This window comes from Salvia miltiorrhiza, chromosome 5, assembly GCF_028751815.1.
Source record: "Salvia miltiorrhiza cultivar Shanhuang (shh) chromosome 5, IMPLAD_Smil_shh, whole genome shotgun sequence".
Lineage (NCBI taxonomy): Eukaryota > Viridiplantae > Streptophyta > Magnoliopsida > Lamiales > Lamiaceae > Salvia > Salvia miltiorrhiza.
In genome coordinates this window covers 39102681-39117282 of record NC_080391.1, presented here as the reverse complement: position 1 = coordinate 39117282, position 14602 = coordinate 39102681, and the positions used below count along the sequence as shown (strand labels likewise).

Sequence of the window (14602 nt, the reverse complement as noted above, 5' to 3'; positions counted from 1 at the left end):
GAAAACTCTCAAAATATTTAATAACTTTGAAACTTTTAAATCGTACCTTTTTTTCTTGCGGCAGTGTGACGGCGAGCTGAGGTTCAACAACTTTCTTAGAAGTCTAAAGGCACTAATCTAGACTAAACATTAGAAGCTTTTGGTTATCAAAGACATGAAAGAAAACTTATGCTCTGATACCATTCTGTCACACCCCAATTCTTGAAACAATAACTATAACTGGGGTACGACTAATCATCTAAATGAACAAGGCAGAATCCTTGTGAAATCCGAATAAAAGGGATAACAATCGGGCTTAGCCCCTTTGGATGAAGAAAGACAGGTATTCAAGTGATACGAATCAATCAACAAACATAATAACTTCAGGATCACAAGTTTAGTGTCATGCTTCAGATAACCAACATTCATAGAGTGAAATACTTGAGAGTCAATAGTCTAGGCTCAACAAAAGATATTGTTTAGAGTCACAACATAATAGGTCTTTAGTTAAGGAACAAAAGACAGATACTGGCTAGTTCTGCAGCGGAAATCAAAATAAGGAGTTGAACTCTAGCCTCAGCTCTGCCCCGTCATCACCAGCCATTTACCTGAAAACATTTGAAAGTATTTTTGGGCTAAGTACTAATGTACTTAGTGGGCTGCAACTTTTTAAAGCATTTCATAATCTGAAGAACAGTTCATCCAATCTTACTGACATGACATAGAAGGTTTTTAAAGAGAAATAACTTCTATGCATGTTAAAACATTTCATATATATATATATATATATATATATATATATATATATATATATATACTTAATTATTTTGCGCGCGTTTGCACACTCCATTCTGTTACTCGCTGTGATCCCGGACCTTTTAGCCACCGACGGATCTCTGTCTCCCGCTGACTTGAACTGAGGGCGTAACCCAGTCAAGTAAAATAAACCTCGAAAATTAATCCAGACAGGCCTATCATTTCCATGCTCCGGAACACATCCCGTCGAGCACCTTTATAACGCCTCTGGTTAGTGCTCGATGGAGATCAACCCACCGAGTCAGCTAACAAGTGTACACAATTCTCAAACAACGTGTTAGGTCATAAGAGAACCTCAATTGATTAACTGCGCGAGCCTTAAACATAGTAGAGTGCACAAAAATATTTTATTGGATAAACAGTTTATATTTCACGAATATTTAAGCTCATTAGCTCAATCATACATTTGGAAAATAAGCCCACCTGTATAGGCAATGCCTGTCGTTTAAACTTATCTCTGAATCGGAATAGCAGTGCTAATCCTCCTGATGCTCAAAGCCTACAAGAAATCTATTCTCAATAGGTCTCCTTGAATCTAATCTTAAGTCATGGTGTAGTGCTTAACATTCTATGATTCACTTAGCCGGGTTTTCAAAATTTAATAAATAAATAATGAAGACATTTCTCTTGAGTTAAGAACACCAACAATATTCCTACTCGTCTTTCTTTTGTAATTGGAATTATAATTAAAACCAATTAAATCATGAATACTCTTATTGCAAAATATAATGCAATTTCATGTCATGCTTAGCATATAATAAGTAATTTACTTAAAATATGCAAATAATAATAATTTAATATTATTATGAAAACTAGTCTTTGAAAATAATTAATTAAACTAATTAATAGTAGTTCAATTAATTAAAATAGGGCAGCCCAATTAATTTAATTAATCAAAGCAGCCCAAAGTTTAAAATAATAACTGACCCAAAGGGGATTTAAAATAAGGCCCAACTGTATATTAATGTAAAGGCCCAACTGAAATTTAAAGCAAAGAAAATCAGCCCAACTCGGCCCAAGACTCAAACCCAACTCCAAACCTAGCCCAAAACTCCCTCCCCCATTTCCCTATCAGTCACGCCCCCCCACTTTAGTCCCTCACTCCCAACTGCTCGTCTATCTCTCTCTCCCGAACTCACGGCCGCTGGAGCTCGCCGGAGCAAGCGGCGACAACCACTGCCCCTCGGTTCTCCCTTCTCTCGGCGACAGCAACGATAGCCACCGCTGTCTCTCCCTCAGATCTCCGACCACTTCTTCCTCGACTCCTGTCACTCCCCCTGTTCTCTCTCCTCCTTGGCGACGACGAGAACGCCGACGCCTCCCTCGGACTCTCTCTCTCTCTCAGCCCGTTCCCGGCGACTGCAGCAGCAAGGCTGCCGCCGACCGCGACTCCCTCTCTCTCCCTCCATTCGTGGCCGAGCGACAGCGGCAGGGCCGCCGCGCTCTGGCCTCCCTCTGTCTTACTCCCACCGCCGACAACGCCACCCACGTGACACCGCCCCCTTCCCCAATCCGACGGACGCATCAGCCGACAAGCTAACCGCCGCCGCTGACCTCCCTCGCAATCTCTCTCTCTCTCCTCGGTCAGTGGCAGACCACCACAACCGTCGGACGGACAGCAGCGATGAGCCGCCGCCGCCTCCCTTTTCTCCTTCACCCTCCTCAGTCAGCCTCCATCACCCGACTCGATAGACAAAAACCAAGTTCAAGACTCCATTTTCGACATGTTTCAAAACATTTCTACTCTTCTTTTCTTCTTTACAGACATGCTTGAATGTAAATATATATGACAGTGTATGAATATGCACCGAAATGATGAGAGTACGTGTGTGATTCTTGCTTGCAGTGAAGATCTTTATACAAAATGAAGTGGGTTTCTTAATCAAACTGTGAAATGAAAATAAGCAAGAATTAAAAGATGAAACCTTTGAATGTGTAGTGGGGAAAGTCCTCAAGCTGAAAGCTTCGTGTGATCTTCAAGAGTTTTTGATTTAAGTTTGCTCTCTCTGTTTCAGTTCTCTTTCACGAAATGAGTTGTGTGGAGTGGTGAAGGAAAGGTCTTGATTGAATTGGGAGAAGTTGAATTGGCAGAGAAGTTTGGGGCATTTGATTGCCTCTGCCAAGCATGGCATAAAGCCTGAATTTGGGCTGCTTGAATAGGTGTAGGGCGGCTGATGGGAGGGATGAGTGTAAGTGTTGATTGGACTAATAAAATCCCTCAGGATAAAATATCGAGACTGTAATAATACTTCAGGGTTTGCTAATTAAAAGCTCGTGAAAATGCTTGAATGCTAAATTAAATAAATATGCAATGCATATAAATTTAATAACTAAATTTACAAATGTTTTTGTAAATCATTTTTGTTGGAATTAAAATAAATTCTTTTTTTTTTTTCTGAATCTAGCGTGAATCATCTTAAATCTAAGTTCAAAATTACTCTAAACTTAGCTCGAGGAAACGGGGTATTACAGCCGGTGATGAGTCGGGGCTTGTATTTAGACTTATTAAATCTCCGTATTTAAAATATCCGACATCCAATAATTAATTAGAGCTCTGACAGCTTAAATTAATTAATCTCTTTGTAATCCTTAAGCAGTACCACTCTAACCTTATTATTGCGCGTGAACTTAATCAACCTGCAGGGTTTAGCGCAATAAACCTTATTGAGCTCCTTAAGGGGGTGTCATTATCCTATACCGGATACGGGTACTAATACAGATAATCAAATATCATGCATTAACCGCTATCACCCAAGATACAGAGTACTCAAGTTACTATATAACTCTCACCCATAGTAAGTCAAAGTGATATGCGAATTAACATATATATATTTGAGAACTTATTAGTATTAAGATTCTATTAAGTCACCGAGAACTTTTGATTCTTCACTTAAGTCAGAGAGAAGAATACATCTCACTGTGGTCCTATCAATACGTAATGACGTACCAATATAGACAAGCAGTCAAGACAAACTACTTCCATCTATACTGCAGCCTAAACCAATAACTTGTCCTAGAGTTATTTCGGCTGTGATCATTTTATATCTCTTAAGGTTATTCCAATTATATGGTCTTCTGTGATCTACAACACACTATATAATCTACTTATATAGAGATAGAGAACATACATATGCAATCATGAACACAATCAGATAGGAGATTAAATAGTGAACACAGAAATCATTGTATACATGCATAAAACGTACTTGCTTCCAGTATACAAATCCAACAGATTCTTGGTTGGCTCTTTGTATGATTTTGTGGCAAGTTTTTGGTGGATTAAATGAGTCGTACGTTGGGCTAAAGAGGCTTGGAATTCAGAAGAAAAGTTGTACCAGATGGCTAGCTAGTTGCATATTTAATATGTTTAATTAGTATTTTTGTAAGGCATGATAGTATTAGATAGAGCAGTTGTTGAATTTTGACTATATTCAAATGGTGTATGAATTCTTTTTTATGATAATAATATATGGATTTTGATTATTTTGTTTTAGAATCATTTCTATTTATTGAAACAGAAAATAAGGAAAATTGTGAAAAATAAGAAATATGTTGAAATCAAAGAAACCATACATAACGGTGAAGAATTGTTATGTATAAGTGTAAAGATAACGTATAAAAATTATCTTTTATAACAGTCAGAACCGTTATGTAAAATAAGATAGATAACTTAAATAAATGTGCTATGTATTTGGATCACACTGTTATGTAAAATACAATAGATAACAGATTTTCTCCGTTATGTATGAGCGCCACATACATAACACCATTATATTTTACGCCAGTTTTACCACGTAGATAACAGATATATTATGTATGAGCGAATTTGGCGTAGTGGGATGACCCTAGCCTCGAGCTAAAACAATCCTACCTTATGCCTAAAGCCATGTTACAACCCTTAAAGACCTAATGAGATGCATCTAGTGTTGTAACTAAAGGAGGAGACATGAATAGATAGGCATGCTTATGGGCAAACCTAGCAAGATGTCCAGAGCGTAAACACGTCCCATAAACACTTGAGAGAATTAGAGATGAGAGGAACCTATTATGCCCCTAAGCCCCTTCTTGACTCGACTGATAAAATCTTCAATATCGAGATGATGCTCAAATGAGATAAAATCTTTTATATCGACCTTTTCCAAAATATTACTCCCTCCGTCCGCCAAAAGTATAGCACTTTGGCTGGGCACGGAGATTAATAAAATTGGTGATGATGTTGATGTAGTGGAGAAATGGTTCCACCACTTTTTGAGATGTGTGGTTGAGATTGAATTTGGGGTGGGTTTTTTGTAAATAAAGAGTGTTTGTAAGGATAAAATATAAAGGTGGATGGTGGGACCATGGCTTAAAAAGGAAAGTGGAATACTTTTTACGGACGCCAAATATAGTAATTGTGCCATACTTTTGGCGGACGGAGGGAGTATTAAATAAAAATTTATATAAAAAGAATATTTATTATTCTAACAAAATGTTAATATTTAATTGAGGAATATGATTCTGATTAATATAATTTCAACTATATTACCTCAAATTAAATAAATTTAAAAATAACTTATACATAAATAATTGTTTATATAAAAATAATATCATATAATTTAAATAATAATTTAAAATAATTTTCCGTCGAATTTCGACGGGTTACACACTAGTTTAATAAATGTATCCAATGTGAATTGACAAATGTGGTGAAAAATGATAATGAATCTAGAACGCTAAATTTTCAAAGAGGTGATCTCCTATACACCCGGGTGTACGGTACACCCAGGTTGTACCCGACCTGGATCCTGACACAGTTGGATTATCCTGACCCATTTTTTCTTGAAATGACACTAACATTAACGCGAAATGACACTAACACTAACACAATTTTGGAATGACACTAACACTATTTTGTTTTACAAATGACACTATTTCGAAAATAACACTAACACTATATTAAAATGACACTAACACTATATCGAAATGGTATTAACACTTGACATTTGGGTAATAATAGTTCAATTGGGTAGGATCCGGGTCGGGTACGGCCCGAGTGTACATAAAATTTTGTGATTTTCAAATTATATGACTGATATTTATCTGAAGGGCGAAATTTTTTATATGTATTCGAATCCTAGAGAAAGCAAAAATTTATCAATTAATTGAATAGTGACTTAGTCATTAATTCTTATTTTCCAGAAAAAATTAATAACATTTTCACTAAAATCTAACTATATATAAGTTAGAGGACTTAACTATACATAAATCAAAAATCTAGATTCTAAGAGAAAAGAAAAGGATAAAGGTAAACACGATTTCGAATAATTCAAAATTCAAATATTTTAATAAAATTTAAGAAATTCGGTGTCTTCTCAAGAAAAGCTTACAACTAAGATGAGTTGTCTAAATTTGTTTACTAAAAACAATATTGAATTCATCATTCGTCTTTGCATGATTCCCTGTATAACTTGTTTATAATATTATTCCAATAATAGATATATACCTTCGCCACATATTCCTCACTGTGATGCATGCAACCTTGATTGTGGCCGAGGGAAAGGCATGCCTAACAATAACATGTCTCCCGCTTCACTTTTTAAATCCATCAATTTCCCAATTTCTCCCATTGGTACAGTTCTGTCTAATATTAAAATCATAAGTTAATCCTAAACATAGTGTAGTGCACAATTTATTGCATGCATAGTTAAAAAGTACAGTTTATTTTGTGCTTACAATAAAGTGGCGCCACCGACTAATTTACAGACATGATCTCTTCTTTAATTTATTTGTCACCGAAATAAATCCAAATGTGTTTGCGGTTTATATTTATATCCTCTAAATAGAACCAACCACCGTATATATTATTATCTCATGAATAGTGGAAAAGCAATTGTATTATAAGAAAAGCTGTACAATTATTTTGAAAGTAGCTAGATACATGCAATTAGACCTATAGAATACATGCATATATACACTTATTAAAAAGTACACAAAACAATAAATCTAGGGCCTAATTTGTGGGGCCATGAAGTGGACCATCCACATGCAAATAGTGAGTTTGCCTTATAGATTAAGCCAAACCCCTCATGTGTAACACTGACTTCCATTTCCCAACTAAATTCCCCCTATTATTTCTCCAAAATTTCCCTCTCCACTTTTTCCAATACTTCCATGCACCTAAACAAACTTCAACCCTTTCCAACACCATTCTTCTACAAATATACACATTTTCATCACAAATTCTTGATCCTTCAAATCATGATGGCTAGGCTCAAAATCTTGCACTTCACCATTTTTCTTGTCACGATCTCTACTTTGGTTGAATCCCAACAAGTAATGAATTCAAGAAAGCTTCTTGATGAAACCCCTCCTGATTTAGAGAACAAATGCGGCGGCTGCCCCTGCAACAACCCTTGCATCCCGCCGCCGTCTCCTCCTCCACCAGCGCTACCACCACCGTCGCCACCTCCTCCGAAGAAGCAGCCTCCGCCGCCGAGCAACTACTGCCCGCCTCCTCCTAGCGGCGGCCAGTACCCACCGAACCCGCCTAACATATACATAAACGGGCCGCCCGGGGACTTGTATCCGGTTGACCCGTACTACTACTCAGGATCGGGTCGGAGCTTCTCATCCGGGTTGACGCCATTCTTTATCACCGCCGTTTTAGGGCAGTTAGCTTTCTGATTAAAAATTGCAGCGGTAGAAAGATTCAGGCTACTGGAAGAAATATTTTATTTTCTCAGGAGGTAAAAAATATTCCTAGGAAATTTTCGTTAAAGTTCTGTGATCATCGATGTTTCAATACTTTTTTTTTTTTTTTTTTTTTTTTTTTTTTTTGATCGGTCAAAGTCATGTTAGATGTTAGTAGTTAGTTCTCCATCCACTCCAAGAACCACCTTATCTCTCCATTCACCAAACTCCACCTTATATCTCCAATCACCAATTCGTTCCCAAGAGGGATCGAACCCGGGTCACTTCACGATGTTTCAATACTTGATATAATCCTTATGATTTTCTCTTGTTTCTTTGCATTGAATAATGATAGTTGTTGTCGATTTCCATTTGTTTACGCTAGATACTTTCAACTTTCATTTTTACTTTTTTTTTTTTGTTTCGGAAATTTTTACTATATATTCGTGCTTGTAAAATGAATATATATATATATATAGGAAAAAGTTATACTAAGAATACTATCTTTCGTGATAAATGAGAATGATTGAATAATCAAGTATATTGTGTTGCATAAGCTGCTTGTAATGACTGAATAATGAAATTCAATTAATTAGATAGCATTTTCGCTCATTTCAGGATTCAAAACCCAGGTAAAAATATTATTTAGTCATTACAAGCAGTCTTATGCAACACTATATACTGGCTTATTCAATCATTCTCATTTTTCACGAAATATAACATTCTTAGCATAACTCAAATATATATATACTCCCCCCGTCCCACGAATCTTGACACGTTTCCATTTTGGGTAATAATTATTACCTTCTCTCTCCTACTTTATCACTTTTATTACTCTTTCTCCTACTTTATCACTTTTATTACTCTTTCTCCTACTTTATCACTATTATTATCTTCTCTCTCATACTTTATCACTTTTATATTTTATTAATTACACACTTAAAACACTAATCTACAACTTCTTAATTCTCGTGTCGAATCCAAACGTGTCAAGATTCGTGGGACGGAGGGAGTATATATATATATATATATATATATATATATATATATAGGGGAGGGCTAAAATAAGTACACTTCTTAAGATATAAAATACTGTAAGAATCATTTTCAACTCTTAGATCATCAAGATCTACGGTTGATTCATCATACTGTTGGATGAATTCATGGTCCTGAGTTCGAATCCCAAAGGTAGCAAAAATTTATTTTTCGCAATTCATACCTTTATACAACGAATTCATACGTGTTCTACATAAAATTCATCTATTTTTTCTAGTTCTTATTTCTTATTTTAAGAGGTGCTCTTAGAGTAGCCCTTCCCTATATATATATATATATATATAGGGAGAAGATCCATGAAGTATGATAAGTAATTTGAGAATGAAGAATTAACAAGGGCCCTTGGATTTAGCAGATCAGACGGTTAAGATAATTGACATTAATTAATTTAAAAATTATACTAAAGGTTAACTTGGTAATTTATTTTTATTTGTAACCGTCCTAAGTTTGACCGAATCATATTCATTTCGGTTGATTAGATTCATATCTTTATTTTGTGTTTTTTTTTTTTGTTTTTTTTTGCCTTTTTTAGTTTGGAAGATTATAGAATTAAAAGATATGTTTCATATCCATATTTAGATATATATAATATTATTTTCATTAAACTACTTCACATTGAATTAACGAGTATTAAATAAATCTGCATAGATTTCACTTAATTAATTTGTATATATTCTATTAATTTTTTCATAATAAATTTAACAGAATTAACATATCTTATTTTTTGTACCTTTATTCAAAATGTTTCATGTTAATTATTTTAGTTTATAGCAGTAAAAAAAAATTCTAATATTTTATTTTGATGTTCGTGAGTTTATTAAGCTTATTCAAAATGTTTTGTGTTAATATTTTATGTCAGTTAAAAATTCGAATATTTTATTTACATGTTCGTAATTTTAATAAGCTTATTCGAAAAGTTTTATACTAATCAAATATCAATAATATTATTCAGGAATATAATATGTAACGAATAATCACAAATTTTCAATGAATAAAGCATAAAACATTTTATGTTTTATATTAGCAAGAAAAAATTGAATATTTTATGCAGATGTTCGTAATTTATTTATGTTTGTTCGAAATGTTATATATTAAATATTTTACGTAAGCAAGAAAAATTCGAATATTTTATTTAGATATTTATAAATTTTGTACGCTTGTTCGAAATATTTTATGCACAAAGCGTAATGTTAATCATTTTTTTATAGGCTAATAATATCAATTAAACATGGTGGATGAAAAAAATAGGGATTAAAATAGGCTAATAATATCAACTAAAAGAAGCAGCATCTCAAGCTTTTCAGGTAAAGGAATCATGCATCATCGAGAGTTTATACAATAGGGCTGGAGACACATTCAATCACAGCAACATAAGTGGGAAATTAGTTTTATGTTTGCTTTGAAATATACTATATGCGAAAAATGATATTGGTATAATAAACATTTATACCAATCAAATTATCACCACTTGGGGCAAGTTGTCACGAATTTGAGCAATCGAAATGCAGAAACAAAATAGCATCAAATTCAAAGATTTTATTAGGAGACTCAGAACCAAAACTATCACTAATCACAAGTGGGCCTTCTCAAATTCTGTTGCCGTTGCGCCATGGCCGCTTCTGTTTTTTTGAGGTGTGCGAGCAGACCCGGGCGTCCTTCACCGGCAAGGCCGACGAGCCTCCGTCTGCGCCGACTGCGACCGCGACATCCACTTCACCAACCCCTTCGTCTGCCGCCATGAGTGCGTTCCCGTGGCTGTGGTCCTCTTCTACGACTCAGCCACCAAGTTCTCGCCCCCTCCACCGAGCAGCAATTTCGTAGAAGAAGAAAGGGAATGAGAGATTAGAGAGAGAGAGAGAAAATATGGTAGTTTAGGAAGATTAGAGAGAGAGAAAACAATACATCTTAGGAAGGTGGAAGACGCGTGAAATACGGGAAGTGGAGAATCTTCCAAATTTATCTTGTGGGTAAAATTCCGAATAACCCCCCAAAATCTGTAGAAACTCGACTGCAATAAATGAAACGCGGTTTTGTTTTTTAATTTTCTAAAAATCTGGAGCCGTTCGATTTGATAGATCTAATGGTACATAGTAATTCTCTATTCTCTACTAAACACTAATTCTTTATGGATCCATGGATCCATGGAGAATCCCCCCTTACGAAAGAATAGAGAATTATTCTAAGACGCTAGATCTAAGACATCTGACGGTCTACAAAAATTCGAACAAAACAAAAAAATAAATAGAAAAACGCTTTAAATATACAAATTGACCAATTCAGATTACGGAGGGGGGGTTTTTGGGAAAATCACGAATAAGGTGAATCGGGTAGTTCCGATTTTTACTCCACCTTCTAAACGATTACAGAAATATCGAATAGGGTTTTCGAATCAAACTCACAAATCTTTCATCTTCCTCTCCGCTGCGGTTCGATATAGGTTCAAAGACGACATTATCAAAAATCTTGCAGTTTTCGACAAGAAATTCAAAGCGATTTGAAGAATTGAGGGCGACAACTGGATAGGTGAGTTCGAAACTTTTGCTATTCACAGTAAAAATCAAGTATCAAGCCACTGTAAAATTTCAAACTGTAAATCTTAGGGTTCTTATGTAATTACATATCGTATTAATGGAGATTGTTGATTGTTCATTTTTTTGCAGATAGTTCGATTTGCACTTTCGGATAAACTGCTGCATCTCTCGGTCCTTTGAAGGTCGATTTTTTTTAACAACAAAGAAAGCTTCATATTCAGGTGAAGCTTTAGAACTGGTAAGAACTTTCATTCGTTTTATTCATTTTGGGTTTTGAATTTTGTGAAAATTTTGTTATTTTTTATGGTCCCCGAGTTTTTGGTATTAAATCCATGCTTTTTCGGTGTTTCTTTGCTTTCTAATGATCCCCTACCCACCTGTATACCATATTGTTTGATGAATACTTTATTAGATTTCTGTTGCTGAGATTTCTAATAATCCCCACGAAAAACTCAAGCTTCGAAAGATGACATATATGGTAAGCTAAAAAAAGGCCCCATGATGCACTAAAATTAAATTGCTATGTATTCATTGTTTTTTTTTTTGTTTGGGTTTAAATATTGGAGTTCTGTACCGATTTCTGAAAATTGGTGCTTATTTGAACATTTTAGTGATCATCATGAATTGATTATAGCTTTTTTTTAGGAAATGAATTGATTGTAGCTTATTCATTGAATTATTGACTATGTTCATTACATTGAATTAAATGTGATGAAGCGTTTGTCGTGTTTGAAAATGAGCCATTTAATCTGTTCCTTTTGCATCTTGTTAGAATGTGATAGTTCTGTTGTGCGCCACGCCTGCTGCCCATCTCGCTGCTCAAGACTAGGATCTCAGTTTACAAATTTGTTGAACCATTGGATGCTAAGATTCAAATATTTTATTTTTTGTATTGGTTTTTGTTCATTAAAGAATTGTGTTTGTTCATCAAAATATTGTGTTCTGTTCATTAAAAACCACCGCCGCGCCCTTTCGCCTCGCCTCGCCTCAGCGCCGCCAGTCGCACAATTATTGGGTTCGAGCCGCGGCTGCTACTCTCTCGGTCGAGGACTGAGAGCTGATGCTGTCTGCCATGGCGAGCCGCTCTGTTGCTGGTCCTCCCTCTTCTGACTAAAGATCTTCTTTATTTATCACAATTTGCATAAAGATATATATGTAGTTTCAATTTCTAGTTATTCTTTTGTATGAATATTGAATTCCTTGTCTTGGTGTTAATTTGTAAATAAAATCTGTATTTGTCCCTTGAAGTCATTTGTTAGTTTCGTAAATAAGTTATTGAATGAATTATTGGTGGTGCTGTTGGTGTCAAAGGAATTGAAATTGAAGATGAGTGATTTGGGATTATGTTCGTCGAAAATTATGACCTATTCATTTAAAAATTGAGATTATTCGTTTCATATTCTTAATAATACAATTATTTGATTGAGAATAGTAAAAATATTTAATATTAAAAAATTTCGAATAAGCTACATAAAAATTCCTAACATCTAAATAAAATATTAGAATCTTCCTTATTGATATAAAGTAAAATAATTAACATGAAATCTTTTGAATAAAACCAAATTTTTTCGAATAGAAATATTAGAATCTTTCTTATTGATATAAAGTAAAATAATTAACATGAAATATATTGAATAAAACCAAAAATTTTCGAATAGACTACATAAAAATTCCGAACATCTAAATAAAATCTTTGTTACTAATATAAAGTAAAATAATTAACATGAAATCTTTTGAATAAAACCAAATTTTTTCGAATAGACTACATAAAAATTCCGAACATCTAAATAAAATATTAGAATCTTTCTTATTGATATAAAGTAAAATAATTAACATGAAATATATTGAATAAAACCAAAAATTTTCGAATAGACTACATAAAAATTCCGAACATCTAAATAAAATCTTTGTTACTAATATAAAGTAAAATAATTAATATGAAACCTTTTGAATAAATATACAAAAATAACGAAGAAAATCATTTTTTTAATGAATGTCATTTGAAAGATATGTTAATTTTATGAAATTAATTCCGTAAAAAAATAAATAGAAGAATTATAAATTAAGTCAGAAAATTAATTCATTTAATGCTGTTTAATTAAAATTTCAAAAGTGAAGTAGTTTAATGGGAAAAAAATATTATATTGTGAAAAACATAAAATATTTCGAATAAACGTAAGAAAATTACGAATATCTAAATAAAATATTTGCATTTTTTTCTTGACATAAAAAACGTGACCTATTTTAAAAAACTTGAACTCTGCTTATGATGACAGAACACTTAAGTACACGATGAATAAAGGGGGTAGGACAATCTAAAATAAAATTCGTAAGTTCTACCAAAAATTAAAAATAATTCGGTCAACACTTAATCACTTACAAACCTACAAACGGTTACACAAATTAAAAAATTAATTAAGGTTAAATTCTTTTTACCATATTATGATATATTTTTTTTTTTAGAAAACCAAAGTATAATAAAAGAGATACACGTATGATACAAGAAACAAGAAAAATAAATAAATAAAAATTGATAACTATAATGATAGAAACCTTTTTGACTAATTGCTTCCTAAACCAATGAACATTTAATTCCTCAATATAAAAGGAATAAAAAATGCAGAGATTGAATGATTAATATCCATTATATCATTTCCGAAAATGAAGAGATATGATTCAGATTTAACAACTCACTTACGGTTACCACAAAAATCGAAATTACTTCATTAGCCTTCCCAAATTTAATTACTAATAACAGACGTATTTATCTAAGCCGTTGGATAGGATTAATCGGATGGATCAAAATCATTCTCTATTCTCAAAATAGATGTCATACTTCATGGATCTTCTCCCTATATATATATATATATATATATATATATATATATGTCATAGTCGGCCAACATTAATGGTAGATTCCTAATTAATTATATAAGAAGTTTAATTAGTGCTTAGTTTAAATTTTTAAGAGTAAATCCGTTGTTGATGGATGTTACACATTATCCACCAGCTTGTGTTTCTAGTTTCCACTTGTCTCTAATTAAATAAACAAATTTAATATTTTGTTATATATGGACTTTTTGGGCCCACCATCACACCATTAGTTGGGTTTAATTATGTGTCTTTATTTAGCATGCATTCATTACATATATAATTGCAATTTTTTATATATATTTCTATTAATTACTATAGAGAAGAAACTGAAAATAATTATTAGAGGTTTTGACTTATTCAATGGGAACATACGTTGTTGTGAAGTCTTTAGAGGAGCGTATCATCAAAGGAATAAATCAAGCATCTTTATGTACACCTCATTTCTTCATGTCCAATTCAGACAGCTCTTATAAGTCTTGATGATGTATTGGGACAAATTAAAATTCTCTAATTTAAAATTCGAAATTACATGATCCATCTATCAATCAAGGATATGTGATCAACTTAGATGAAATAATACTTTAGAATATTTTGTTCATATTGAACCGTGCATTCTTGATTTCTGATTAATTTTTTTTGACCATTTATATGTATAAATACATAGAATCATATTTTAT

General features: G+C 33.3%; 1 protein-coding gene and 1 long non-coding RNA gene across 2 annotated transcripts; both read left to right on the top strand.

Annotated features, from left to right (window-relative positions):
* The first annotated feature begins 7110 nt into the window (after positions 1–7110).
* Positions 7111–7458, top strand: LOC131025902 (leucine-rich repeat extensin-like protein 6). Its single transcript, XM_057955682.1, has one exon. The coding sequence runs from the start codon at positions 7111–7113 to the stop codon at positions 7456–7458; it is 348 nt and encodes a 115-aa protein (XP_057811665.1).
* Positions 7459–10834: 3376 nt separating this feature from the next.
* Positions 10835–12043, top strand: LOC131024365 (uncharacterized). Its single transcript, XR_009101786.1, has 3 exons — positions 10835–11043; positions 11181–11289; positions 11824–12043. It is a non-coding gene; the product is annotated as an uncharacterized LOC131024365 (long non-coding RNA).
* The last annotated feature ends 2559 nt before the right edge of the window (positions 12044–14602 follow it).